Here is a 27,912-nt window from a genome sequence, read left to right as displayed (position 1 = left end):
TGGGCAAGTCGGAGGAGAGGCCACTGCCACTGAGGCCCAGCCCCACATGACCCATGAGCTCTGTGGGGCAGGCAGAGGGCAGGGCTGCCCTGGGTGGGAAGAAAGGGGGAGCGGAGCAGAGTGGAGTGCATGTCTTGCCCCTTTCTAAAATTTATTTATGGCTGTGTGTTTTGCTTTTTTGTAAATCTACCATGAAATGAAATGAAATAGGGATTTTTTTCAGGACAGCGGAGGGTGTGTGTGCTGTGTCACCTTGGTGTGGTGTTGGTGGCACTTGCCCTTCTTCAGATAGGAAATGTTCTGCAGGGAAGGACCAAAAAATGGTGGGTCAAGGAGGGTCAGCAAGAAATGGCGGGGAGCAAGAAATGTCCCTATTTTCATCTGAGGACTGTTGAAGGATATGTGATTGGCCTTGCTCCCTGGCTAACCTGTCCAAAATGAGTGTGGTTGCTTGAGATTCAGTACCCAAGGAGGTACTTCTTAAGGCCACATCACCGCTTCCTACCCCACCGCCACCGCCCAGTTGGCCCCAGTGGATTTCTCTCTAAAACATAATCACATACTGTAAGAGGTGCCTGCTGGATCACGCCAGCAGCTCATCTAGTCCAGCCTCCTCTTCTCACAGTGGCCAACCAATTGCCCATTATGGGAAACCAGGAAGCAGGATTCAAGCACATTAGCACTCCCCCCCCCCATGACTTGCAGCATCTGGTTTTCAGAAGCATTGCTTTCTCCAACTAGGGAGGCTAAGTATAGTTTTTAGTGTGTGATGCTGTATTGTACTTTTTCTATTTTTTGTTGTGAGCTGCCAGAGTGGCTGGGGCAACCCAGTCCTATGGGCGGCATATAAATAATGACCATTATCATTGCTGGTAGCCATCGATAGCCCTCTCCTCCTTCGTGAATTTCTCTAATCCTCTTTGAAAGCCATTTAAGTTGGTGGCCATCACTGCTTCCTGTGCAAGCACGTTCCATAATTTAACTATGCGCTGTGTGAAGTAGTCATTTTAGCTGTCCTGAATCTTCCAACATTCATTGGATGTTCATGAGTTCTGGTGTCAGGAGAGAGGGAGGAAAACTTTTATCGATCCACTTTCCCCATGATGTGTGTGATTTTATAAACTTCTATCAGGTTGTCCTTTTCTGAAACTTTCCAACTCCTTTCTGAGGTGAGGCGACCAGAACAATATAGTATACTCTTTGTCTCTCTGAAAGAGCTGGCTTGTGTCTTGTGCCAACCAGACAAAGCATGGATGTTCTTCTTTAGACATTTAGCTAAAGCTTCACCTTGAACCAGAACTGCCAATATATCTCCCTCCTGCTTCGAGAACTGACCTGCCCCCTGCCTCGCACCCTAAAGTCCAAAAGGGGGAAAGAGATAAAGGCAGAGACTGAAATAAAGCCCATCACATATTTATATTTGGAAGAATCCAACAGGAATGCTGGCTTGTGTTTATAGAAAAGATGTCTTTATAGAAAAGAAAGAGCAGGTAGTCTATGTCAGGAGCTCAGCCTACACTCGAGTAGGACCCTGGCAGAGACACATGCCCGACTGGCATGTTCCTTCCTTCCTGGTCAATTGTTTGGGAGCTTCAAAAGCTTTCTTCTGCCCAAACATCACAGCGACTGATGCCAACAGACACCAGCACACTTAGGGAACCGCAGAGTCTTCCCAGCTTGCGTAACAGACCTCAGCAACTCAGCATTTTGGCTAATCTACTTTATTTACATATAAAACACACAGAGAGCACTGCAACATGGCTCCCTCTCTCTCTAGCATCAGACAGCAAAGAGAAAGAACAATGGACAATAGTCGCACTTCACGGAGTACAGTAACACAAACATCCTGTCTCCGACACTTCCCACTCTGTGGAGTCAAAACATACACCGTCATGTGATAGACAAAAATCCCATGACTGCAAACATGGAGCAGGAATTCTAACAGTCTAAGCAGGGTTACAGGATGCTCAGTTGACATTTCCACTAGCTTTTCTTGAAGGCAGAGAGCAGAGATTTTTAAAACCTGGTGCTTCATTTAACTCTGAGACTCTAAGGCCATCAGGGCAGCAAAGTGAGAGCAGCCAGCCTGGCTTCTATGAAAGACTCTCCCGGAAAGTGGCCTCTGAAGTTGGCAAGTGTGCCTTTCCTACCTTGCTACAATATATAATGTTTTGGAGTTTCTGTTCATGCAAAGCACCGTCTACTTACCAGCAGCTTTTACAAACCACCTTGCATACCCCTCAAGAGTCCTGATTTAGTCGGGACATCCCAAATGGACAGAAGCCTGCCCTGGTTTCTGATCCCAATCTGGGATGCCCTGATTTTCCAGATGCAGCACAGGCTCCATCTTCCCAGAGGTTGCTCTCGGCTGCATGGCGTCTCCTAGCATGGCGTGGGCTTCAGTGACTTTCCAGAGGCTGCTACAGGCCGTGCTGCGTCTGGAGATGCACCGTCTTGTGAGCAGGAGCCCGAAAACAGCAATGGAAATATAGGGGAGGGGTGAGCGATGGAGATGGGGTGGTGGTTTGGGGGTGCCCTGGCATCCCAAATTTTTGTCACAAAATGTCGGAGGGCATGACCTTGTTGATTTCCAATATGTGGCTGCAGGATAGATCCAGTTCCATACTTCTTTGGTGTGTTAATTTACACATCAGAGGGTCCTCAGTTCTTCTGCTGGCTTCTAAAAATAAATAGGCAATGAGCTTCATCTCTGCTGAATCCTTCTCTTCCCTGGCAATCCCAAAGCGAAGCGGGATGGGCCAGAAAAGGGAGGCGGCAGGGCCCTAGAATTGCTTGAACACATTTAACAAAGAAATGAGAAAGACAGGAAAAGTAAATCAAGGAAGTTAACCTCAGCAGTTCACACTGAGAGTAGAAAAACCATCAGTACATGAATTTAAGCATTAAAAAACAATTTAAGCCATTCATCTCCACTTGAAATAGACAAAATTTCAACGGGAGGGTGTTTCAAGATCCCTGCCTCTCCCTCAAAAGGCAAATGCTTTCTGCTTTCTATGAAGATCAATTTATTCCCTCTAGCTGAAGTCCTCAAAGCAGACAATGTATAAACGGACACCAGGAGGTGCTGTAGTTAAAGACATGGCCATTGAGCATTCACCTGCAACACAGAAAAAGCAATATATGATCTAGTCTAATGGACCGATCAGCCCATTTCTTGCACACAGACAGGCTGAGATTGCTTTGTAACAGGCAAGCTTCATTGACCTCAAGGGAACAAACTCATTGCTTAAGGGTCTGGGGCTCCTTGTACCAGGAACACACCCACAGCTTCAGTCCAATGGCCAGAGAGTTGGACATGTCCCTTTCTGCAGAATCCACAAAGTCTGAAGAGGAGGAAGGGAGGAAGGAGGAAAATCCCAAGGCCTGCTTACTGTTCTGTGACATTTTGATTGGTTTTGATAATGGTACCTATATGAGGAAGGTGTGGCTGGGGAAGGAGACAGAGGCTCAACACAACTGACTTTGATGGTGAAAGGTGGGACAAATCTGTAGCACACCAGACCCCTAAAACTGAACTTGGAGAAGGAGGTGATTACCCGTACCAGGTAAGAGAGAAAGCGAGGGGACCTCCAGATATACAGGACAGAATTGTGAAAGATCTATAGCTAAAAAGTAGTAGACAAGCCCAATCCTTTATATGTTTGATGGTGGAACAGACTCCCTTAGAAAGCAGTGGGCTCTCCTTCACTGGAGGTCCTTAAACAGAGGTCAGGTGGCCATCTTTCTGGGATCCTGTGGTTCTTGCATTGCAAGGGGATGGACAAGGTGAATCTTGGGATCCCTCCCAACTCTATAATTCTATTATTGTATGTTGTTGCTCCTTGGCCTGGACCTGAACCTTTTGGTGCCAGAATTCTCAAGGACTGCGGTGGGGGGCTCTCTTCTTCCACTGATAGCTCTGGGGGTCTTCATCAACCCAGAGGGTCCCCCTCAAGGGCATCCTCAGCACTGATTTCACAGGAATGTTCCTGATCCTGGACCTGTGGGTGTCCTGTTTGTTCTTTGGGGACTCTGTGTCTGGAACCAGACTGGGGTTGGGGGTGGTATGCAAAGGGACCCCAGGAGGAGCTTTAGGTGTTGAGCATCACAGAAGCCCAGGTTGCTCCTGGAAAGGTCCTGAAATCTCCTCTTCCTCTCCAGGCAGCATGAAGATATCTGGAGCTGCCGTCACTTTCCTCCTTCTCTTGGCTACTCCACGTGAGTTGATTCCTATCCTCTCCCTTGATAATTGTTCTAGGAGATTTGGGACTCACACCAGAGTTGATCGTGTTCGTTCCATGGGCTTGATGGTCCTGGGGGATGGAGGTCAGATGGAGCAGGAATCAGATCAGATTATATCAGGCAGGCGCCTTCACTGTACTCTTTTGGGCGCCTGCAAAAATATTTTTTGTTTAGACAAGCCCAGCCAAAACTTGATACGAGTTTTAAATCCGTTTGTAATGTGTTGTTGTTTTAACTTTTTAAAATAATTAAATTGTTATTCATTTTTAAAATTGATCGTTTTATTGCTTTATCCCTTTTTGTAAAGAGCTTTGAGGGCTTGTTTGTTTTCTTTTTACAACCAATTAGCACATAAATCTTATGAAATAGATCTGCCAGTGTGATCACTGTTCAGGACCTAATATGTCTGGTAACTCAACCATGATGTTTGCTCTTCTCAGCCCTTACAGGTCGGCGGACTCCCGCTCCCGGCTGCTGCCTAAGCAACTCTAAAGTTCCAATCCCAAAGAATGAAGTCGAGGATTATGCCCTCAGCTGGCCTTACTGCCTGCGTTCTGTGGAGTGAGTTTTTGGGAACGGGCAAAAGGCAGGAGGGCTGTTGGCCAATTGGCAGGGAAGGGGTTGAAGAAACATGGTGAACAAAGGGTTAGGCATTCGGGGGCCGTTTGTTTGTTTGTTTGTTTGTTTGTTTGTTTGTTTGTTTGGAAGGGGAAGGCAGCAGAGAAGCCAGAATAGAGAATGAGATAATTAGGGGGTCGGAGGGAAGAGCAGGAATTAGCTCAGTGGTAAGAGCATCTGCTTGGCATACAGAAGGTCCAGCTTCAATCCCCAACAGCATCTACAGTAGGGCTAGGAAAGACCCCTGTGTGAAAATGCTGGAGAGTTCCTGCCAGTCAGGTAGACATTACTGAGCTAGATGGAGCAATGGTCTGACTCATCAAAAGGCAGCTTCATTAGCTGAGACTGGTTTTGTTGTTACGGTTTCATTCAGTTATATATGCATTTTTGGCAAGCAAATCCCTCAGCACAGAGTATGTGTCTGGAACATCGTTTTCACTAATACAGATATTTTGTGTCCATTCTTTAATGGGAGAAATATATGGAGAAATTCAGAGCAATTTTTGAAAGCAAGCTGTGTTCCAGCAGGCATACTGGTTTGGGAAGTGGGAATTGTGTAGGTGGGCATTCAGGTGTGAGCAGAACAAATTTCTGCCCCATCTCGGTGCCTTGCATTGTGGCAGGTGGACTACCCAATTAAAGTGGGGTCCTTGGGCTAATGGAGAATTAAAAGGGTATACTCAGTGGCTGACTGTGGGTGCTTGCTACTTTCTCTGACAGGTTTCATCTCAAGCATGGTAAATTCAGGTGTGCTGACCCGGATCAGCCGTGGGTCCATGAACTCATGGAATACATAGACAGTCTTGAAGATCCCTGCAGCTGAAACTGGCACCAATTGCAGAGCCCTTCCTAAGAGAAGCTACCCTGAGCCTCAGCAACACCATGGCTGCTTTGCTGGACTAACTTTCTCCCTCTCTCTCTCCCTCACTCCCCACTTCCCCAAAGTTTTGGCCCCTTCACACCGAACAGAGACTTAGGCCCTGTCAGCACTATGCATTTAAACCAGGATCATAGCACTTTAAACCATACCCTCCAACGTTCCTCAGATGAAAATAGGGACATTTCTCGCTCTGAAGTTGACAGGTGTCCCTTTCTTACCTTGGTACAACAGACACCATGACGCACAACTGTCCTGTCTTTACCGGGACATTCCAGAATTGCAGAAACTGCCCCAGCTTCTGATTCCATCCTGGGATGTCCCAGGATTTCAGCCAAGGGGGACCAAAAGACATGTGTTTTGGTTCCACACCTTTGCTTGCTGGTCAGTTGCTGCCCACCACAGGCAAATGAGGAGGGCCACAGCTTCCTGAAGAACAGTGCTGCTTCTGGAAGTAAGGCACTGTGGCCCTCCTTGTGCATGTGATGGGAGGCAAGCAGCCCCCACCAGCACAAGGGTGAGCAGTGATGAATGGTGGCAGACATTGGCAGGAGCACACACACATGAGCTGGTAAGGTGGCAGCCAAGCGAGTGGTGGCAGGAGGGTGCGAGCGGCAGCAGGATGGTGGGTGGGGTGTCCCTATTTCTTCTTGGGAACTGTTGGAGCTTATGTATACACTGTTTGGGGGTTTCTGTTCGTGCAAACAGCCATCTACTACCCTACCAGAAACTTTGAAAAACCACCTTGTTGTTTTCCAGACTGTGGCTCCGAAACGGATCCAGTTCCCTGTCTCATTGTACGTGTTGATTTACATCTTTAAGTACTTTTTTTTATTGCAAATGCTTTGCCCTCTGCATTGAACAAAGTGAACTTGAGAAAGCCCAAGTCCAGCCTCCTGCTTAGACCACCTTCCCCTTCTCTGTTCTGAGCATGTCAGCAAATCAGTTCTCCTACTGGCTTCTTTCTAAAATAAATATGTGATGGGCTTCATTTCTGTCTTTTGCTGTGTCCTTCTCTTTGCTGAAAATCCCAAAATGATGTGGGTTGGACCAGAAAAGGGAGGGAGGGGTTTAGAGTTAATTTAACACATTTGATGATGGAATGGGTTTGATATTTGATTTTATTCTGTGAACCGCTCTGAGACCTCCAGGTATAGGGTGGTATATAAATTCAATCAATTAATAAAAATAAATCCAATAATTACCCCCATTCAAAACCCCCAAAGCAGACAATCAATAAGCAATCACCAAGAGGTGTGATATTTGGCCGTTCAGCACTTTCCAGTAAATGATATTTGAGCTGCAATATAGAAAAAAGCAAAATTTGATCTAGATCCCACACTCAATCAATTTATTGCATACTAACAGGCTCTTCATCTTCAAAATCAGATGACCTCATCACAGGTCAGCCACTCTGAACTCAAGCAAACAAACACATTTCCCTGAGGGCCAGGAGCTTCTTGTACCAGGAACAAACTCATAGCTTCAGTCCAGGGGCCAGAGAGTTGGACATATCCCTTTCTGCAGAATCCATGAAGCCTGAAGAAGGGGCATAGAAGGAAAATCCCAAGTCTTGCTTACTGTTCTGTGACATTTTGATTGGTCTTGATAAAATTATTGCCTTACTGTGGGCTATTGGATCCTTCTTATCAAGAACAACAAGAGGTCCCTTTCATTCCCACAACACCACTTTTTTAGGGACTGCCACACACTCCCTTCAGTACCTTGCCCCCAAAATGTGTGGTTGGTTGATAGTTATTGTATTTAATGGGACAGGCTAGGTTTTGGTTTTGGGCTGGGTTGTGGAGGGGAACCATGAGCTGTACAGCAAAAGGGAATTCAATGCAGAAGTTGGTGGTATGGCTTGCATCATCTGTCTTCCTCCAACCACGGAAGGTAAAATGTTCTGTACATATTCTAAAAGCAATTTCCCCTTGCATAGTTTGTTTGGCACATTTGAACTCCAGCTTCCACTCCTCTCTAAGTTCCTGAACATCCACCTTCCAAAAATATACAAAGCATCTATGAATGGTTATGGGTCCAGCTTTCTGTGAAGATCAATTTATTTCCTCCAGCTGAAGTCCTCAAAGCAGATGATCTATAAACAGACATCAGGAGGTGCTGTATTTAAAGACATGGCCATTCAGCCCTCACTGGTGATATTTGAACTGCAACGTAGAAAAGCAATATGTGATCTAGTGGATAGATCCCATTTCTTGCACACAAACAGGCCCATTCTCTATCTTCAAATTCTGATTACTTCGTAACAGGCAAACCACCTTGACCTCAATGGAACAAACTCATTGTTTGAAAGTCTGGAGCTCCTTGTACCAGGAACCAACCCATGGCTTCGGCCCAGTGGCCAGAGATATTGAACATGTCCCTTTCTGCAGAATCCATGAAGCCTGAAGAGGGAGCATAGGAGGAAAACCCCAAGTCTTGCTTACTGTTCTGTGACGTTTTGATTGGTCTTGATAAAGTTATTGCCTGACTGTGGGCTATTGGATTCTTCTTATCAAGAACAAGACATTCCTTTTATTCCCAGTTTTTTGGGGATTGTCTATCACCCACTCCCTTGAGTACCTTGCCCTTAAAGTGTGTGACTGGTTGATAGTTATTGCAACCTATTGTAATTTTTAAAATAAATTTATTAATTTGGTTTTTCAAATTAAAATTTCACAGAGATATATCAAACATAAATAATCAAAACAAGATTCCAATGAATCCCCTGGACTTCCATCCTCCCCTTTGTAGGTCCTGTTATTTATCATTTCCTTCCTCATCTTTTATGGTAGTCCAAATCTTTTGCATCTCCATGGTATCCAGAATTCACCCTTAAACTACAAGTGATATTCCAATCCTACTAACGATTTTAACTGTTTACAATGGTCTTTAAGATAAGTTATAAATTTTCCCCATTCCTTATTTTAAAAAATTAAGGAATGGCCACAGGGAGTTGGGTATGTTCAGCCTGGAGAAGATGGAAAGGTGAAAGTTATCTTCAAATATCTGAAGGGCTGTCACACAGAAGATGGAGGAAACTCGTTTCCTCCTGCTCCAGAGGGTGGGAGCAGAACCAATGGATTCAAATGACAAGAATGGCGATTCCAACTAAACGCTAGGAAGAACTTTAAAAGCTGTTTGACAGTGAGACAGATGACTTTGGAAGGTGGTGGACTCTCCTTTGCTGGAGGTTTTTAGACTGAGGTGGATGGTCACCTGTCAGGGATTGTTTAGCTGTGATTCCCACATTGCAAGGAGTCCCTTTCAACTCTACGGTTCAAGAGTTGGTTCTATGGTTCAAGGTAGCTGAGACTGACCACCTCTCACAAGGCGCCATTAATTGTCTTCTCAACCCAACTGGCCAATCCCATTTTGTGACCTCCTTAACCAAGGATCAAGCATGCATAGGAATTGTGATAGGATGTGGGTTGGAGTGGGTGCAGGCCCTGCCCTCTCCTGCCTATCTATAAGGGGAAGATGCAATTGGAGGAGGAGACAGAAGCTCAGCGCAGCACTGAGAGCAACTGGCTTTGAAGGTGAAAGGTAGGAGGACTCTGTAGCAAAGGAGTTTGTTCCAAAAACTGACCTTGGAGAAGGAGGCAGTTACAGTGTAAGTGGGAAGTATTCTGAGAAGAGGAACACAGTGAACTCAGGAAATTCAGAACAGAATTATGGAAGGTCTGGAATGAAAACGAGGCAGGCAAGCCAATCCTTTCTATGTGGGACTGTCCTGGGATGCAAAGAATAGCCAGCACTTGAGAGCATCCATCCAAGCTTTGCATTCAACTGATCAAATACTGGCTTCCAGGTAGATCTCTGCTTTCTCACACAGGGTGACAAACCCAGTAGCTTTCTAAGGGACCTAGACTAAGCTCCTGCCACCTGGGAACTAAGCCATTTCATAGGAGACCCACCATGTGAAATACTCTCCCTATTGAGAGTTGGAGGTCACCAACGGTAGTGTTTTCACCATCAATGAAACACCTGTTTGTTTACCCAGCCTTTTACCAACTGCTAGTAAAGGTTCCCTGTTGCCTTTGGGGCCTTTGCTGTTTTCACTCTAAGTACTCTTTTTTTAGAGATTACTGTCATGTTTTATGATGTGAACCACTCTGGTATTTTTTTGATAACAAAAAGCAGTATATAAATTCCGAAAATTAGTTAATTAGTTAATTAAACCCTAAGATCCAGATGGGGAGGCCGTAAGTCAGATGAACAGAGGACGTCACTGTATAAGCCTGATTGGCAGTAGAAATAATGTTTGTTTGTTTGTTTGTTTGTTTGTTTGTTTGTTTGTTTGTTTGTTTATATGCAACCCATCTGACTGGGTTGCACCAGTCACTCTAGGCAGCTGCCAACAAATTAAAACACAGTAAGCTATCAAAGACTGAAAACTTCCCTGTATAGGGAACTTCCCTATAAAATGATTCCACCTTGCAGAAAAAAGACTCTTGCAATAAATTGCCCTTCAGGAAAACATCAAAGACCCGAGTTTCTCCCAGCAACTGAAAGGCTAAAGCAGAATACAGTTTAGGCTCTGGCCTCCTAGACCACACCAAACCACAACTGCTAGCAGAGGAGTTCCAGGGATTGCTTACTCATGAGTAGGCTGCTACTCATGAGAAGGCCCCTTTTACTCAAGTGTTCCATGGTGACTTGGATATGCATGCTGTGCTGTTGCTTTTCGGCTCAGCCGTGGCCTTCTGAAGGACCAAGGGAGGGGGAGAGAGGGAGAGATTCATAGAATCATAGAATTGTACAGTTAGAAGGGATACCCCAGGGCATCTAGCCCAACTCCCTGCAACCTCCTCCTCTGACAGCTCCAGGGCTTTTTAAGCAGGTCTCTCAGCCTGGAAGGCCTGTGAAGAGGTTCCTTAGCATTTGTTCAGAGGGGACCCTGCCTGCTCCTGGATCTGTGTCCTGGTTGTCCTCTGAGAACTCAGTGTCTGGTATTGGGTCAGAGCTGGGAACGGCATCTCAAAGGAGAGGTGGAGGAGCTTTAGGTGGTGAGCATCACAGAAGCGGAGGAAGCCTCTGAAATGGTCCTGAAATCTCCTCTTCCTCTCCAGACAGTATGAAGATCTCAGGGGCTACTGTTGCCTTACTCCTTGCTGTGGCAGCTCTGCGTGAGTCAACCTGACTTTTCAATTTGTACAGTACTATACATTCCAGCCACAAAATAATAATAATAAACAACCTCTCATAATCATCACAATATGAGGATGCATTCCACCACAAAAAGCCACCAGAGGAAGGGACAGAATCATAGAAGGGTAGAATTGAAAGGAGCCACCAAGTGTCCTCTAGTCCAGGCAGGTCCAACAGGTAGATCATGATCTACCGGTAGATCACTGGACGCATGTGGTAGATCACTGGTAGATCACTGGCTCTTCCCCCCTCCCCAAAGCTTTCCTCCTCCCTAAAGGAAGCTCAACAACTTTGACCTGAACCCAAAAAAGGGGATTGATCACTGCCAGTAGATCACAGTCTCTTGGGAGTTGGCCACCCATGTTAAGTCCAACCCCCTGCAGTGCCTGACAGATGGACACCCAACCTCTTCTTAAAAGCCTCTGAGGAAGGAGAGTCCATCACCTTTTGAGATAATCCATTCCACTGTTGAATGTTCTCCCTAATGTTTAGGGCTGTGAAGGATATGGCCCTGGATTTGAGAGAAAGACAGGGAGGCCTAGCAGAAGGGAAGACCCACACAGACCCCAGCCCTGATGTCTTTCAACATAAATGCCTCCACACAGAGAGAGACAAGGGGTGCGATCCTCCAGTCAAGTGGGTGGTGATGTCTCTGGGTGTTTGATGCAAATAAACTCCCATAGCTTTAGCTCTTGGGCATCTTACACATTTCATAATATGAATAGCAATGCCTGCTCTCCCCAGCTCTCCAGGCTCGACGGGATGCCCCACCTGGCTGCTGCTCTGCCCATTATCCAGGAAGTGTGGGACCCACTGCCGTAGTGGATTATTTCTACCCCGACCCTAAATGCGCTCTACCTTCTGTGGTGTAAGTTTTGGGGAATGGGTGAAAGCCAAGGTGTCAGTTGACGAATGGTGGGGGATCAGGAAAGATGGGAAGCAAAGACTTAAGCATTTGGGAGCTGGGTTTGGGGAGCGGGGAGATCATAGATACGCTAGATTGAGAAAATCAGGAGTGGGTCAGAGGGAAAAGGAGGAGCTGAGACTATAGGGAAGGGCAGATCCTTCAGTTTCAATTTCTCTCTATTTTCCCATCTTAAATTCAGCATTTGCAGACATTCTGGTGCACCTTTGTTCCAAAATATGTGAATTCCCCAGGAAAGAGTGCTTGTTTGTATATTATTTTCGCTAACAGAGACATTTTTGTCTGCATTGGAGAACTGTATCCAAAATTCAGAGAAGTCCAAGTGTTTAAGGTGGGCGTGCTGCTTTGGGAAGCGGGGATTTGGCTGGCAGGCTCGCATTTAATGGTGAGCAAAATGAATTTGTGCCCCCTCTCTACACCCTGTTGAGAACATGTGATCTGTGGTCAGGACGGGCCTGGTGCCTTTTAACAAGGAAGAGGACCTGCCTGCCTGTTTTACCAGTTCCAGAAGTGGAGAAATAATGGAGAAATAAATAGCCCTTGTTCAGTGGCCCATTGAAAATGCATTTGGAATTTTTTAGTCCAGAGAAAAAGCAAGTAAGAGGTGACACGACAGAAGTTTATAAAAATGATGCATGGCATGAGAAAATGGGTAGAGAAACCCAGCCAGTAAATAATAAAATTGTTGTTGTTGTTGGTCTCCCTCTCTCATAACACCAGGCCATAATGTGACCACACCCTCTGTCCTCCTAGGACAGAGAAAAGTGTTATGTACTGAAGTTCTCACCCTGGACCAGCAGGGGGATACTGTAGATAGTTCAGGTCCACATATGCAAATAAGGGATCAAAAGTGACGTTCAGTGATTGGATAGTTACAGAAAATGGTTACTGTTGCATTCTAGTGGAGCTCTGTATAAGCAGGCTGGCTGAACCCTTCAGTTCAGTTCTGTTCTGGCCTGTGAATAAACAAGAGCTGTTTGAAGAATCGCTGTGTCATCTGATATGTTCACCCACAACTTAACAAAAAGAGTCTTTCTTCATGAAGCACATCATTAAACAGTGGAACTCCTTCCCTTGGGAGGCAGATATGGCCACCAACGTGGAAGAGAAAGCGTAAAAAAGAATTAGATAAATTCAAGGAGGTGATGGCTCTTGATGGCCACCAAGCCATGATGACGATGCTCTGCCCTGACAGATGGAACCTGGATGTGTCTCCACAGAGGCGTAGCAAGGGCAGGTGATAGCAGTGCAAAAAAATTTGTGTGTCTCCCCCCCCCACACACACACACATTGCAGGCCCCAGAGTTGTTGAGCTTCTTTTAGGGAGGGTTGGCCACAAAACAGATACGCCCGCCGATCGTGCTAATCCGACCGATGGGCACATGAAACCATGCTAGCACTGCCACCCAGGATTTGAAAGCACTGCCCACTGGGGGTGTCAGCGCCGCCCACCGATCATGAAAATCCGCCGCCGATCGCATAAAACCGCCTGACGGGGATGCGAGTGCCACCCGCCAGGGGGTGCCAGGCTGATCACCAGGCGGATTTGTGCAATCAGAGGGTGGATTTTCATGACGACAATCTCGCCACTCGTGATCCGCCCAGGGGGATTTTGTCACACACCCCAGGCATGACACCCGGGGCGGACCACCCCCCCCCGCACCACCCCTTGCAACGCCACTGCTTCTCCACTAGAGTGGTTCTCTCGTTTTCAGACCCCAATTGCTGGTTTCCTACAGACATCTGTTTGGCCACTAGGAGGACAGGAGGCTGGTTGAGATGAACCTGAGCCATTAGGGGTTATCTTATGCTCTTATGGCTTCTCCTTTCCTTGACAGGTTTATTTTGCTTATCCAGAAGCAGCTCTGCGCTAACCCAAAAGCTGAATGGGCCATTAAACTTGTGAGATTCTTAGACGCAAAGCATGGGATCTCCTCCTGAACCATCGTGGCTCTGCCTGAATTCTATTGTGCAGCTGCAGGATGAATTTATTTCCATACCAAATTGTATGTGTTGATTTATGCACATTAATTTACATATTTAAGTAGCTTTTTTTTTTTTTTTTTTGAAAGCGCTTTGCCCTCTGAACTGAGTGAAAGAGAGCTTGAGAACACATAGCTACAGCCATCTGTATCCCATCTTAGACCAATTGCTGCTTATCTGTTCTGAGCCTGTCGGCAGGTCAGTTCTCTTGCTGGGTTCTTTCAAAAAATAAAGATGTGAAAGGTCTCCTCTCTGTCTCTTGCTGAGTCCTTCTTTTCTCTGGGAATCCCAAAAGGAAGTGGGTTGAGCTGGAAAGTGGGGGAGGAGCTCCATGACTTCCTCCTGGGTCCATCTTGGAAGGGGAGGGGGATACAGGTCATGCCCACAACATACATTCTATTTTTTTGTTAAATCGTTTTTATTAATTTCCAATAAAAAACATCCAATTAACATATCAAATCATAATCCAATTAAAATAAAAAACTAAAATAAAAAAGACCAAATTGTCATCCAAATTATGATTATTAATTTTTCGGGGCTTCCCATAGTCTGGACCTTGAAGCATATCTCCAAATCTCAGTCCTGCCTCTCCTCATTGCTTCCATATTTGCTGTAATGTTTCCAAGGGGTTGCTCGAGAGTAAGCAAGCAACTATCTCCCTGCTTGGCTGTGAAGCCTTGCTTTTACTGCCAAAATAAACCTTATCTGTCCGGAGCCCCACTCTCCTGTGGCCCGCTCAATCACTGGCAGAATCCGTGAGTGGGCGGTTCTTAAACTTTCCCCAGCAAAGCAGCTTCTTGACGCCCAGTTTGCGCCTCCCCTCTCTGCGCGGATGCTTTCTGCGCAGGGAGGGCGTGGGTGGTGGAGGACCCCTCTCCTCCCCGCTTTTCCCAGGCACGGAGTCCTGGGACCGCCTCGCCACTTCCGACTCCCGCAGCTCATCTCCACTGGAGGCGTGTTTACTCTCCTCCCTTGAAGAGGAACTGCTCCCCACGATCCCTGGGGGTTCTCTATAATCCATTCTGCTTTTCCTCTCTCCCTCCTGAACCGATGGCAGTTCTCTGACATTTTCCACAACTCGATTTTAACGCTTTAGTCCACAACATACATTCTAAGTGTTCCTGCACCACCATAAACATCCTTCGTTTGTTTGTTTAGTCGTTTAGTCGTGTCCGACTCTTCGTGACCCCATGGACCAGAGCATGCCAGGCACTTCTGTCTTCCACTGCCTCCCGCAGTTTGGTCAGACTCATGTTTGTAGCTTCGAGAACACTATCCAACCATCTCATCCTCTGTCATCCCCTTCTCCTTGTGCCCTCAACCTTTCCCAACATCAGGGTCTTTTCCAGGGAGTCTTCTCTTCTCATGAGGTGGCCAAAGTATTGGAGCCTCAGCTTCAGGATCTGTCCTTCCAGTGAGCACTCAGGGCTGATTTCCTTCAGAATGGAGAGGTTTGATCTTCTTGCAGTCCATGGGATTCTCAAGAGTCTCCTCCAGCACCATAATTCAAAAGCATCAATTCTTCGGCGATCAGCCTTCTTTATGGTCCAGCTCTCACTTCCATACATCACTACTGGGAAAACCATGGCTTTAACTATACGGACCTTTGTTGGTAAGGTGATGTCTCTATAAACGTCCTGACATCACACAAAAAATCCTGGGAAGTGTAATTTGTTGTGGGTGCTGAGAAATGATAGCAAACCATGCAGAGAGCTACTATTCTGTGCATCTTGAACAAGCTGTGGGATTCTTTGGGCAGAAGTCATTAAAGTTCAAGTGGTATCACAGATGCTGTGAATAGGACTAGAGACAGTTTTGCAATCTGAGGTTCATGTTCTGAGGTTCAAGTTTAAAGTTTATTCAGAGCATCAGAAAAAACAGGAGTATTGGCCGCCCGGATGCTGCTAGCCCAGAGATGGAAGGAAGAGACAACCCCGACCAAAGAAGAATGGCAGATCAAGTTGATGGACTATGCTGAAACGGCAAAATTAACTGGGAAGCTCAGGAATCAAGAAGAAGAGAATTTTTTAAAAGAATGGGAAATGTTCATAATGTATATACTAAATCATTGCAAATAGGTTGAAACATTAGCAGGCTTTTAAATGCACTAATAGAAACCACAGATAATTTAGGAAGATGGAAATTTTGGAGAAGTATTGATATGCAAATGAAAATAGAATTAAGAAGACCCATGGATGGGATGGGGGGAAGTCAGTAATCTTGAGTAATCAGAGTAATCTCAATATGTGAATGTGTAAGACATTTAGAGCTAACTTTATCACTTTTCTTTCTTGTTTCTCTTTCTTTCTTTCCTTCTTTCTTCCTGTCCTTTCCTTTAGAAAATCAAATAAAACAATTATTAAAACCAAAACAGGAGTATCATGGAGGATCCTAAGGCTATCGACAGCTACTAGCCACAAAGGCTCTGCTCTGCCTCCACAAGTTGGAGACCATAATGCCTCTAAATGCCAATTGCTGGAAACCACAGGAGGGCAGAGTGCGCCTATGCTCAGGTCCTGCTTGCAGGCTTCCCAGAAGAAGCATGTGGTTGGCCACTGGGAGAAGAGGATGCTGGACTAGATAGGCCATCGACCTGACCCATCTTATGGAAGCCTCCTTCAAAGCAAAATGCCCCCCCTTTCCAGACCCAGTCACAGCAAAGGGGAAGAGAAGAACGAAAGGGCCTTCCTGGTTCTCCTTTTTCCACCCTCCTCCTGCTGCCTCGGCTTTCGAGGACAGTTTCCTGCTTCTACGGGGCCAGGAACCAAGGGTAGAGCAAAACCCCTTTTGTCATTGTGCAATACTTGATTTCCTCCGGGGATATATTTAGCCACATGGCACAAATCACGCCGGCCATGGCCCACGGAAAAGGGATATTGCATCACCGGCAGGCTCTTGGTGGCTGCTCTCCTCTTCCTCAGCCAGCCACCTCTGGCAGCGGAAACATGGGGAAATGCCCTGTTCTCGTAGAAACATGGGGAGCTGTGAGTCCGTTGGTCTATCTAGCTCAGTATTGCCCACACTGACTGGTAGAGGCAGCTCTCCATGGTTTCAGTCTCAAGGGTCTTTCTCAGCCTGACCTGCAGTTGCTGAATATGGAAACCGGGAGATCTTCTGCAGTGAATTTCCTGGGGTTGGACTAGATGATTCTTAGGGTCCCTTCCAACTCAACAAAACTATGATTCTATGCAAAGCAGCTGCTCTGCTACTGAGCTATGGCCTTTCCCCAAAGAATAACATAAGATTCCAGTCCTCATGGTTGATTTGAATAGGAATGCACCTTACTGGTCCATTTAACTCAGTATTGTCTGCGCTGGCTGGCAGCAGCTCTCCAGGGTTTCAGTTCCAGCAGTGACTAGAGATGCTGAGGCTTAAAACAGGAAGACCTCTTGCAGATGCTCCATCTACAGAAACTGCCATAATTTGGCCACATTCATACCATGCATCTGAAGTGTGGCTTAGGGGTTAGAGGGTTGGACTAGAACCTGGGAGACCAGGGTTCAAATCCCCACTCAGCCATTATGCTCACTGGGTGACCTTCGTGGCCAGTCACCACCTCCCAGCCTAACCTACCTCACAGGGTTGTTGTGGAGGTTAAATGAGGAGGGGGAGAACCTTGAGCTCCTCGAAGAAGGAAGTGGGCTATAAATGTAATAAAGAAAAGCAATCATATATCACAAGAGCCCTGGGAACTATGGTTTGTATAGTCTCATGCCCAAAGCTTTAATAAAATATTTCAAAAAGCAGGGGGGAATCTTAGGTCATTTCCAGAGGAGGAAGATGATGCCCCTGTTTGAGAAATGTGAGCATGGGGCTGACTGGAATGCTTTGTTATTCCTAGAATCATAGAATTGTGGAGCTGGAAGGGACCCCAAGGGTCATCTAGTCCAACGCCTGGCAATGGATCCATTAAATAAAAGAATATCTCATTGAGCTGCAGAGTCATTCTCTTATTCATCCGTTCTTGGAAGCTCACATCTGTTGAGTCGGCTCCTCTGCCAATTGCAGACATAACAAAACCATTCTTGGAGGGACCCTCCCTTCTTTCCAAGATTGTACAATCGTCTCTCTTGCAATTGCCAATTTGAAAGTTAGCATTTCTTTTCTTTTTTTCAATGGGTGTCTTCTATAACATTCCAGTATGTCGCAATAGAGAAATACATAAATAAATGGGGGCAAGGAATCGGAGTGAACCTCTTGGATGAGCACGTTTAACCGCTGACTGCGACGCCGCAGCGATCTCTGGTGGTCAAGAGGAGCTATTGCTGCTGCCGCCTCCCTCACTGCGCATTTTTCATAAATGCAGTTCCATAGGCATGTCTTGCGTTTCCATGCTCTGGGTGCACAACAAATGATCTGTCTCTAGAAGTCTTCTTCGTCGTTGCAGCACGAAGCTGTAGACTGGAGAGCAGCAAAGGAAAGGCATGGACGAAAGCTCTCATAAGTTGTGGCTAGTCACTTTTTGATCCTGCGTTTGTGTCTTGAAGGATGCTGAACCCCATAAGTTAGCTTGTTTTTATTGTTATTATTATTATTATTTATTTTAAACAACGACTCTAACCAATTCTTCAGTTAAAGGTTGTCCAAATGCAGACAGCTCTTTCAAACCAATCAATGGATGCTCCTTACACTACCTCAGTAATCCTCACAACAGCCTTGCAAGGTTGATCAGAAGTATCACCCCCCCACACACACACACCCACACACAAACACACACACACTGTTGCAGTTGAGAAGAGTGATTGGCCTCAGGCTACCTTGCAAGGTCATGGCTAATAATAATAATAATGATAATGATGATGATAATAATAATAATAATTTATTATTTATACCCTGCCCATCTGGCTGGATTTCCCCAGCCACTCTGGGCGGCTTCCAACCGAATATTAAAAACAATACAGGCTGAGGGAAAATTCAGGCTGGAAATTCCTCTCTTCCCTTTAACACTCTTAGTCAGGATGCTCTCTCCCTAGGAATGAAGGTGAGGCAGCCGTGTGAGGCTAGACCCCCTTCCTCTCCAGGTGCTTATGCTGGGCATCCACCATTTCGGAGATCAGCTCCATGAGCACCATGCAGACATCATCTTGGCGCTCATCTATCTTCCCCTAGAAAATCCCCGGCAGCCCAGAGGGGTGCTGACGGGCTGTTGGCAGAGCAGAAGGGGGCGTAGCTCAGTGCCAGAGCACCTGCCTTGCATGCAGAAGGTCCCAGGTTCAAACCCCACCCCCAACACCTCCAGGTAGGGCTAGGAGAAGATCCTACCTGAACCCCTGGAGAGTTGCTACCTGTCAGTGAGGGCAATGGACCAGTAGGTCTGACTTATACTAAGGCAGCTTCCTAGGTTCCACTTTTCTTCCAAGGAGCTCAAGGCGGGGTACATGGTTCTCTTCCTCCCCTGGCCCAGGGCTTCATGGCTGAATGGGGATTTTTACACTGGTCTCCCCACTGGTCTCCTCCACACTGGCTATGGCCTAGTTTGCACATCATGGAAAGTCAAACTGTTTATGCCCCAGTTTCGATCACAGTGAAAGACTGGCTGGCCCAAGATTATCTTATGTTCTTTTGGGACATTTCGGTACTTCTCGTCATGGTGGATTTTGGAGCAAGCCCTCTCTTCTTCTTCTTCTTCTTCTTCTTCTTCTTCTTCTTCTTCTTCTTCTTCTTCTTCTCTGAAAAGGGATTCTTGGCAAATGCATGGACTAAACATCTCCTGGGGCTCTTCGCAATTTGCTCACAAAGCACCAAGAATGCAGCGGTTACATGGATATGTTTGCTTTTCCATGAATCAAAGCTGGGTCTCTGCGTCGGCTGCCACTGCACTGAGCTGGAAAACATGCAAGTCGAAACATTTTACGAGCCACAGAAATCTGATCAGCTGCAGAAATCTGTTGTGATTAAGGAACGTCTATTAAAAAATTCCAAGGCGCTGAGTGGCAGGTGTTGCTTCCTGGAAATGTCCCGTCACGGTTGTCATAAGAATGACACAACCAGAGGCATTTGGGAGATCTAGGAACATAGTTATGTTCTTATCAGTTCCATAGAAATATTGGGAGGGCAAGGTTTGCTTGCGCAAAAGCACCAAAGTGGGCATGGATTGGGTAACCCGGATTGGCTAGGATGTGAGGGAATTTCACTGGGAAAATGGCAGCACCCTGGGGGCCTGTCTGAGGAATAGGGGTCTCCTAAAGACTCTCAGCACCCTTACTCAGCACCAAACTACAGTTCCCAAGTTTTTGGGGGAATGTGTAATGCAGACGAGGCCTCTGTGACTGAAATAGGAGAGGACTCTGCATTCCTCCTTTTTCCTGGAGCTGCCAGGATTGTCACAAAGCCTGATTTACTCGCTGGGTTCATAGCGGAGGCTCCAAAGTGAAAATAAAGGGGTTGGGGGGCAGGGAGAACAAAGGCTTTCTGTGCAAATTATTATTCCTACACAGGGGCTTGTTGACTGGGCTTTGCGGGGTTTTCTTTCAGATTCGTTTGCGGCTTTGAAGAGAGCCGCTGCCTGCCCTGGATTATTTACACCTCGCTGGCAAAAGGCTGTCTGGGAAAATCCCGCAGAAAGGGAGCATGGCCTCCTGACTCAGTGACCTGGTGCTGCTCACCAGAGGAAGCAGCTGTGAAAAACAACCAGGAGAGCAAGAGACCAGGATAGAGAAGGAGGTGGCAGCTTGTGCCTGGAGCCAAGCAGAGGAGATTTGGGGAGAGGGCTGTGACTCAGCAGCAGATAGGGAGTGGCAAAACTTCTCTGTTTCGCTTTCTTCCCATTTTTCATTCTTCTCGTCTTCCAGCTCAGTTCTCGACATTTCCACATCTGTTTACGATTTAAAAACTAAAAAAAACTATTCCTCATGAGAATTTAGCAGTGAATTTCTCCTATTAGACATATTTTTGCGTGCAATTTTCCCCCACAATCTCCCCATTATATAATGCATTTTGGTGTGTTATTATCATGAATATATGCATAATTAGGCATGCTTTGTATTCATAATATGCATTTGGAGAGCCAGTGGTTAGAGTGCCAGACTAGGACCTGATAAAGGCCAGGGTTCAAATCCCCGCACTTGGCCGTGAAGCTCACTAGGTGGTTAGCTTGGGGGCCAGCCATTGCCTCTTTGTCTAACCTACTTCACAAGGTGGTTGTGAAGATAAAATGGGGAGGTACACCACTCTGAGCTCCTTGAAGGGTTAGGTTGGGACACAAATGCAACAAATAAATAATTCCTCGGCTGGAGAGCTCCACTGCAAAATTCAGAGCGGTATGAAATTTGCAGGGTGGTTGTGTGTTTCTGGTTTGTTCATATATATAAGGAAACAAAAAAGTGTATAAAACATATAGAAGAGAGAGTGAATAAAAAGGACAAAATGACTGTAACGTCGTACATGCTTGTCCAGTGTTTCAGTTTGCATTTTTATTTTTTAATGTATGAATCTGGAATTTTTGCTGATAAATGCAGACTGACCTGAATTTCTCTTTCCCACCTGCCCCATTCCCTCCTGGCAGAGCACTTCCTCTACATGCAGAGGGCCCCAGAATAGGCCAGACAAGCCCTGGCATCCCCAAGTCGGTCTGGGAAAGATCTGGAGCTGCCAGTCAGTGTAGATTACACCAGCCTGCACCAACACTGACTTCAATTTACTCATTAGAACCTAAGAACATAAGGAGAGTCTTCTGGGTCAGGCCAATGACCCATCTAGTCCAGCATCCTATTCTAACAGTGGCCAGCCAGATTCCCTGAATGCAAAACCCACAAGCAGGACACTTGGCACAAGAGTCCTCTCCCCTCCTGATGTTTCCAGCAACTGGGATTCAGAAGCACTGCTGCCTCCAACTGTGGAAGCAGAGCAAAGCCGTCATGGCTAGCAGCCATCAATAGCCCTCTCCTCCATGTACATGTCAAATCTTCCTTTAAAGCCGTCTAGCTTGGTGGTTATGACTGCCTCCTGTGGAAGTGAGCTCCACAGTTTAACTCTGCGCTATTGGCGCTGTGGGTTAAACCACAGAGCCTAGGACTTGCCGATCAGAAGGTCGACGGTTCGAATCCCTGCGACAAAGTGAGCTTCCGTTGCTCGGTCCCTGCTCCTGCCAACCTAGCAGTTCGAAAGCACGTCAAAGTGCAAGTAGATAAATAGGTACCACTCCGGCGGGAAGATAAACAGCGTTTCCGTGCACTGCTCTGGTTCACCAGAAGCGGCTTAGTCATGCTGGCCACATGACCCAGAAGCTGTATGCTGGCTCCCTCGGCCAATAAAGCGAGATGAGCGCCACAACCCCAGAGTCGGCTACGACTGGACCTAATGGTCAGGGGTCCCTTTACCTTTACCTTATTGGAAGAAGGACTTTCTTTTATCTGCCCTGAATTTTCCAGCATTCAGCTTCACTGAGCTAAAAGCAGGTTGCAGGCAGAGATGCTGGGACGCAGAGCCATGCTGGATTTACGTGTGACTCCAAGGCTGTGGCTCTGGGAGAAGCAAGTCTTTTGGGGGTGTTAATGCTGTGAGCCCATCCGTCTAAGGCTCAGGTTGTATATACGTGTAAATAAAACCATATATCCTAAAAATACCACAGTCTTCATTGTTCCTCATTTCAAGGAGACCGAACCCTGGGTGAGAGTCAGGAACCCCTGAAATCTCACACCACTTAGAGATTGGGGTGGCAGGTAAGAATACAACAAAATAAGGAATATGAAAAGGAGAGCAGGAATAACCAGGACTACAAAACGGCCAATAAAGTCATTTTGTTTAGTCGTCTTCGTCATCTTAGTCATGACCCCATGAACCAGAGCATGCCTTGGAAACTCTCACTTTCTTCTCAAAGCTTCTCTTTTTTATGTCCATGGAGTTTTCTTGGCAAAATACTGGAGTGGATTGCCAGTTCCTTCTCCAGGTGGATCACATTTAGTCTAAACTCTCGGCTATGACCTGTCCGTCTTGGGTGGCCCTGCAAGGCACAGCTCATAGCTTCTTGAAGTTATTCAAGCCCCTTTCACCACGACAAGGCAGTGATCCATGAAGGGATAAAGTCATTAGCATCATACAAATAGGTAAGTTACTTCTTATCTAAAGTAGCACTTGTATCAATACCTAATTCAGCTTCTTTGTTTCATCTTTTGCAGTAGTAGCCAGACCATACTACAAACTGGAGTTTCCTCACTATCGGTCACTTAATTTATTTGTGTATGCAATGCTCTTCTTCTTCTTCTTTTCACTTTTTCCATCCTGGCAAGTGATCCTGTATGTCATCAAATATTCAGCCAGCCAAGCTCAAAGCAGACACTGTGAATTGCCAGGTCAGCATCACGGCAGCTAACCAGAGACCCATGGAAATTCCCCCAGAGCAGGCCAAAGAAAAAAGGGGAAGGAAGGATGGAAGGAAGGAAGCCAATCAGTCAGTCGATGAGCTAGTTGGCCTCCGGAAAGTATCGGCTCTGAGATTCCTTGGAGGGGAAGGTCCGCTTTTCTCCATTGTGACATCTCAAACGCAGCAGCTACTTGCCTCGTAATGGAAAGGCTGCCTCAATTGGCGGAACTGACACTACTGCAGGTGTCACAGAATGCCCATTCCACATTTGTAAGAACTCAGTCATTTAGTGTGGCAGTGGCTACCCTTTGGAACTCCCTGCCTCTTGATCTCAAGCAGGCACCTTCACCATATTCCTTTCACTGTTAAAAATATTCTTGTTTAGACAAGCCTGCCCAGATGCTTAGAAAGCTGGTGTGAATTTTAATCTGCTTTTAGTGTTATGACTTTCTGTATGTTTTAATGTATTGCAAACTTTTCTTGATTTACATATTTTAGTAAATCTAGTGGTGTATAATTGTTTATGAAATAAATAATAATAAAGCAAAAGACCTCGGGAGAGCCCTGCTGGATTAAGCCATCTGGATTAAGCCTGCGCCGTATGGACTACAATTCCCATCATCCCTTGCAGTCAGCACAGCTGTGCTAGAGTAAACAGGTTGGCCACACTACCTGGTAGTGATAGGGATGGCAGCCCAGTCTAGTTGGAAGTCCACAAGCAGAGCATGACTGCATCACCTTCTCTCTGATATTCTCCACCACAGAGTGGTATTCAGTGGTAGACTGCCCCTCAACATGTAGGTTCCATAGCAGCATCACTGCTAACAGCCATTGATAAAACCCTCCTCTTCCTCCAAACATAAGAACACAAGAACACTACGGAATCAGGCCAATGGCCCATATAGTCCAGCCTCCTGTTCTCACGGTTGCCAACCAGATGCCCGCTATGGGGAACCTGCAAGGAGGATTCGAGCACAAGAATTTGTCTCCGTGAATGTCTCTAATCCCCTTTTTTAAACAAGCCATCTCACCTTAGTGCCAGCAAGCTGCAGAAATTTATTTATTTCATCTGTTTATTCACTTCTTTTCATTTCCAACTCCACATTTCTATGATTCTGTCCCACTAAAAGCACAAGAAGCTCGCTTTAAAAGAGAAGGAGCTGAGAATTCGAGGAGGGACCTTACATCTCTCCCCAAAGCCCTGCCTACAGCTGTGATCTTTCTCTCTGTCCACCCTGAAGGCTTCAGACTGCTCTGGCAGCACTCTGCATCCCATGATGTGCCTGGGAAAATCCCCCAGCCAGGCCTCCTTACGGGAAAATTCCAGACAGTGCGCCCTTATCGTGACTTCTTGGGACCACTGTTCCGGCTGTGACTAGGAATAATGAGCCACATAGCAAAACCTGGGAGCCCTGCTTGGAATTCTGAGTGATAGGGGAGGTGAGGGGGTGTCTAACGCTGGAAGGAAAACAATGGGTCCTTTGCAGTGCTGCCGTTCACAATCCAAGCGGGAGAAGGAGTTCCTGGCGTTGCTGTCCTGCACCCCACCTCCCTGCTTGTAGGCTGCCAAGCCACCCAGGTGTGGGGATCCTTTCCGGGCTCAGAGGAGCCCCTCCAGAGAACAATGCCTTTGGAATGCAACAGCTGTGGTGGTGATGACTCACCATTCAGATCAGAGGCATGCCGGTCTCTGAGATCTCCATTTCTGAGGCACCTTCAGACATATCTGGGGGTGGACCACTGAATCACCTCCTCTCCCCTGTCACCCTGACAATATGTGGGTGTTTCATGAGCCCTATGGAGGTATCATGGAGGGGGTGGTTGGATCCTGAATGGGAGCTGGCGCTGGAGAACCCTGGATGAGGAGGGGGGAGGTGAAATTGGGACCCTGAGAGCTTTCTGAGCCCCAGGGGAGGGGGAGAGAGAGATTAGTAGCCCAAGGAGGGGAGAATCATAGAAACAGAGAATTGTAAGGTTGGATGGGACTCCCAAAGGTCCTCTAGTCCAACCCGCTGCCATGCAGGAATCACAGCTCAAGAATCCCTGACAGTTGACCATCCAACCTCTGCTTTAAAACCCGCAAGAGTTGGGCCACCCAGGGCCACCTAGCACCCATCTCCCGCCCCCCCCCTTCCATGCAGATCAACACATTTTCCCATCCACAATGTCTCATTAGGATCAAGTCAGGTTAGGGTCACTGGATCAAACAGTCCCTCAAACTTCCACCTGGCACCTGTTCTGGATTTCCACAGCCTTCATGGGACCGGCAAGAACATCAGCTGTAGGAAGCTGCAAATTGTGCTGAGTTCAGGCCATTGAGATCCATCTAGTTTCAGTATCTTCCACAGGGCGGGTGCCACCACCAAGAAGACCCTCTGACTGGCAGCAGCTCTCTGGGGTTTCAGGCAAGAGGCATTACAAGTCCTACCTGGAGATGCTGTCAGGGATTGAACCTGAGATCCTTCTGCATGTGCTACCTGGGATGAGTAGCTCATACTGTAGTAGACAGAATCAGGATTCAAGATCACCGCAACAGATTGGAAAACTGGGCCAAAAACTAACAAAATGAATTTCAATAGGGACAAATGTATGGCTCTGCACTTAGGCAAGAATAATCAGATGCCCAAATATAGGTTGGGGAACACCTGGCTTGACAGCAGCATGTGTGAAAAGGATCTAGGCTGGGGTCTTAGTGGATCATGAGTCAACAGTGTGATGGAGCAGCAAAAAAACAACAACCCAGCTCATGCAATTCTAGGCTGCATCAACAGAAGTCTAGTATCCAGATCAAGGGAAGTCATAGCACCATCCATTTTTGCCTTGGTCAGATCACACCTGGTGTCCTGTGTCCAGTTTGGGACACCCCAGTTCAAGGGGGATACTGACAAACTGGAAGGTGAGCAGAAGAAGGATAGCCAGATGATCAAGGGTCTGGAAACCAAGCCTTATGAGCAATGGTTGAGGGAACTGGGAATGTTTAGACTGGAGAAGAGGAGACAGAAATTATTATTATTATTATTATTATTATTATTATTATTATTATTACGTTCTACCCAGCCCATCTGGCTGGGTTTCCCCAGCCACTCTGGGCAGCTTTCAACAGAACATTAAAAACAGAATAAAACTTGAAACATTAAAAACTTCCCTAAACAGGGCTTCCTTCAGATGTCTTCTAAAAGTCAGATAGTTGTTTATTTCCTTGACATCTGACAGGAGGGCGTTCCACAGGGCGGGTGCCACCACCAAGAAGGCCCTCTGCCTGGTTCCCTGTAACCTCACTTCTCGCAATGAGGAAACCGCCAGAAGACCCTCAGATCTGAACCTCAGTGTCTGGGCTGAACGATGGGGGTGGAGACACTCCTTCAGGTATACTGGAGGATGATACTGGTGAGGTAATATGAGAACCATTTTCAAATATCTGAAGGGCTGTAAGCAGGAAGCTTGTTTTCTCCTGCTCCAGAGGGGAGGACCTGAACCAACAGATTCAAATTACTAGAAAGAAAATGCCAACCAAACATTACGAGCAACTTTCTTACAGTAAGAGCTGTTTGAGGGTGGAATGGACTCCCTCAGAAGATGGTGGACTCTCCTTCTTTGGAGGTTTTTAAGCAGAGGTTGGATAGCCATCTGCCAGGGATGCCTTGGTTATGATTCCTGCATTGCAGGTGGGTCAGACTAGATGACCCTCGGGTTCCCTTCCAACTCTACAACGCTGTGATAAGAGCCTGGAAACCAAGCCTTATAAAGAAGAGTTGAGGGAATTGTGGGTGCTTAGAAGAGAAACAAGGACTGGTGGGGTGAATTGACAGGGTGGAACCCCAGGAACGCAACAGCTTTAGAGTGCTATTGTCGGAGCACTCAAGAATTCAGGTGTAAGCAAATGGTGCCAATTCTGGGGGAAAGACGCTGTTGTGGAAACATTGATGCTCCTTCCGACAAGCCTCGCCCGGGATAGCCCTTGAGGTCTGAATGGGAACTGAATTGCCTGTTTCTCAATGAAATGCAGAGTTTCAAGTGACTCACCAATCACGTTTTTGCTCAGTCACCGCCGATTTCAATGAATTTTTAACTCCATTCACGAAATTGCTTTCTGCCTGCTCATCAACTACAGCAGCCCTCTGAGTGTGAGTCAAGACTGCACAGAAGTTTTGTACGATGCAAGAAGTTGGCTGTCGTGGAAAAAGAAGCTGAGGGGAGGCATCCAAAACTGGAGGAGTTTAGAAGGAAAGTCTTGCAAAAGTAGCCCAAAGTCCATTCAGCCAGCACTTAAAGATAGACTTACATAATGCATACTTTCTGGGGATGAACCAAAATTCACCCCCTTTCGTCTTAATTTTGGCATGTAGTTCTTCAACCAAGCAACAAGTACGAAAATGTAGTCATCCTCCATCTTGCCCCTCACTTATGTGCAGGCGACTCTCAACTTATGCAGGGGTTACGTTCCGGGAGACAGTTTGTAAAGCAAAATTCACTGAATTGTAGAGCTGGAGGAACCATCAGGGTCATCTAGTTCAACCCCCAGCAATGCAGGAATCTTTTGTCCAACATAGAACTTGAACCCAGCACCCTGAGAGTAATAGTCTCATGCTCTATTGACTGAACTATCCCAGCTTAGGCACATATAGTCAAAACACATTGGGTTCAATGGCAGGTGGGATAGCCATAGTATTTGTTCCCCAGATGCCTGCCTGCTTTCTGCCCCCTTTTTAGTATTTTTTGCCAAGCGCGTGAAGCTTAATGTGCACAAGTTAAATGCACGTAAGTTGTGAGTTACCTGCATTGTATTGTCTTTTCCTCCAAGGAGCTCAAGCAGTG

The 27,912-nt window shown here is 46.5% G+C and overlaps 1 protein-coding gene and 1 long non-coding RNA gene across 3 annotated transcripts in view; both read left to right on the top strand.

Moving 5' to 3' along the window:
- LOC308464456 (monocyte chemotactic protein 1B-like) overlaps positions 1-6,718 on the top strand; it is a 33,455-nt gene extending 26,737 nt beyond the window's left edge. Inside the window, exons 3-5 of the mRNA XM_080983793.1 lie at positions 4,162-4,218; positions 4,683-4,803; positions 5,581-6,718. Of these exons, the coding sequence (XP_080839919.1) occupies positions 4,162-4,218; positions 4,683-4,803; positions 5,581-5,683 (281 nt within the window). The 3' untranslated portion in view covers positions 5,684-6,718. The remainder of the gene's footprint in view (positions 1-4,161; positions 4,219-4,682; positions 4,804-5,580) is intronic.
- Positions 6,719-9,240: 2,522 nt separating this feature from the next.
- Positions 9,241-14,042, top strand: LOC308464464. 2 transcript variants are annotated; one of them, XR_013980061.1, is made up of 4 exons: positions 9,241-9,283; positions 10,810-10,866; positions 11,633-11,756; positions 13,652-14,042. It is a non-coding gene; the product is annotated as an uncharacterized lncRNA (long non-coding RNA). The 2 variants fall into 2 exon arrangements; XR_013980062.1 differs by lacking the exon at positions 9,241-9,283 and adding an exon at positions 9,468-9,548.
- The last annotated feature ends 13,870 nt before the right edge of the window (positions 14,043-27,912 follow it).

Source organism: Podarcis pityusensis, assembly GCF_964106645.2.
Source record: "Podarcis pityusensis genome assembly, chromosome: 15".
In the NCBI taxonomy this organism is placed as follows: Eukaryota; Metazoa; Chordata; class Lepidosauria; order Squamata; family Lacertidae; genus Podarcis; species Podarcis pityusensis.
The sequence above is the reverse complement of the archived record's forward strand: the minus strand, read 5'-3'. Positions and strand labels throughout refer to the sequence as shown.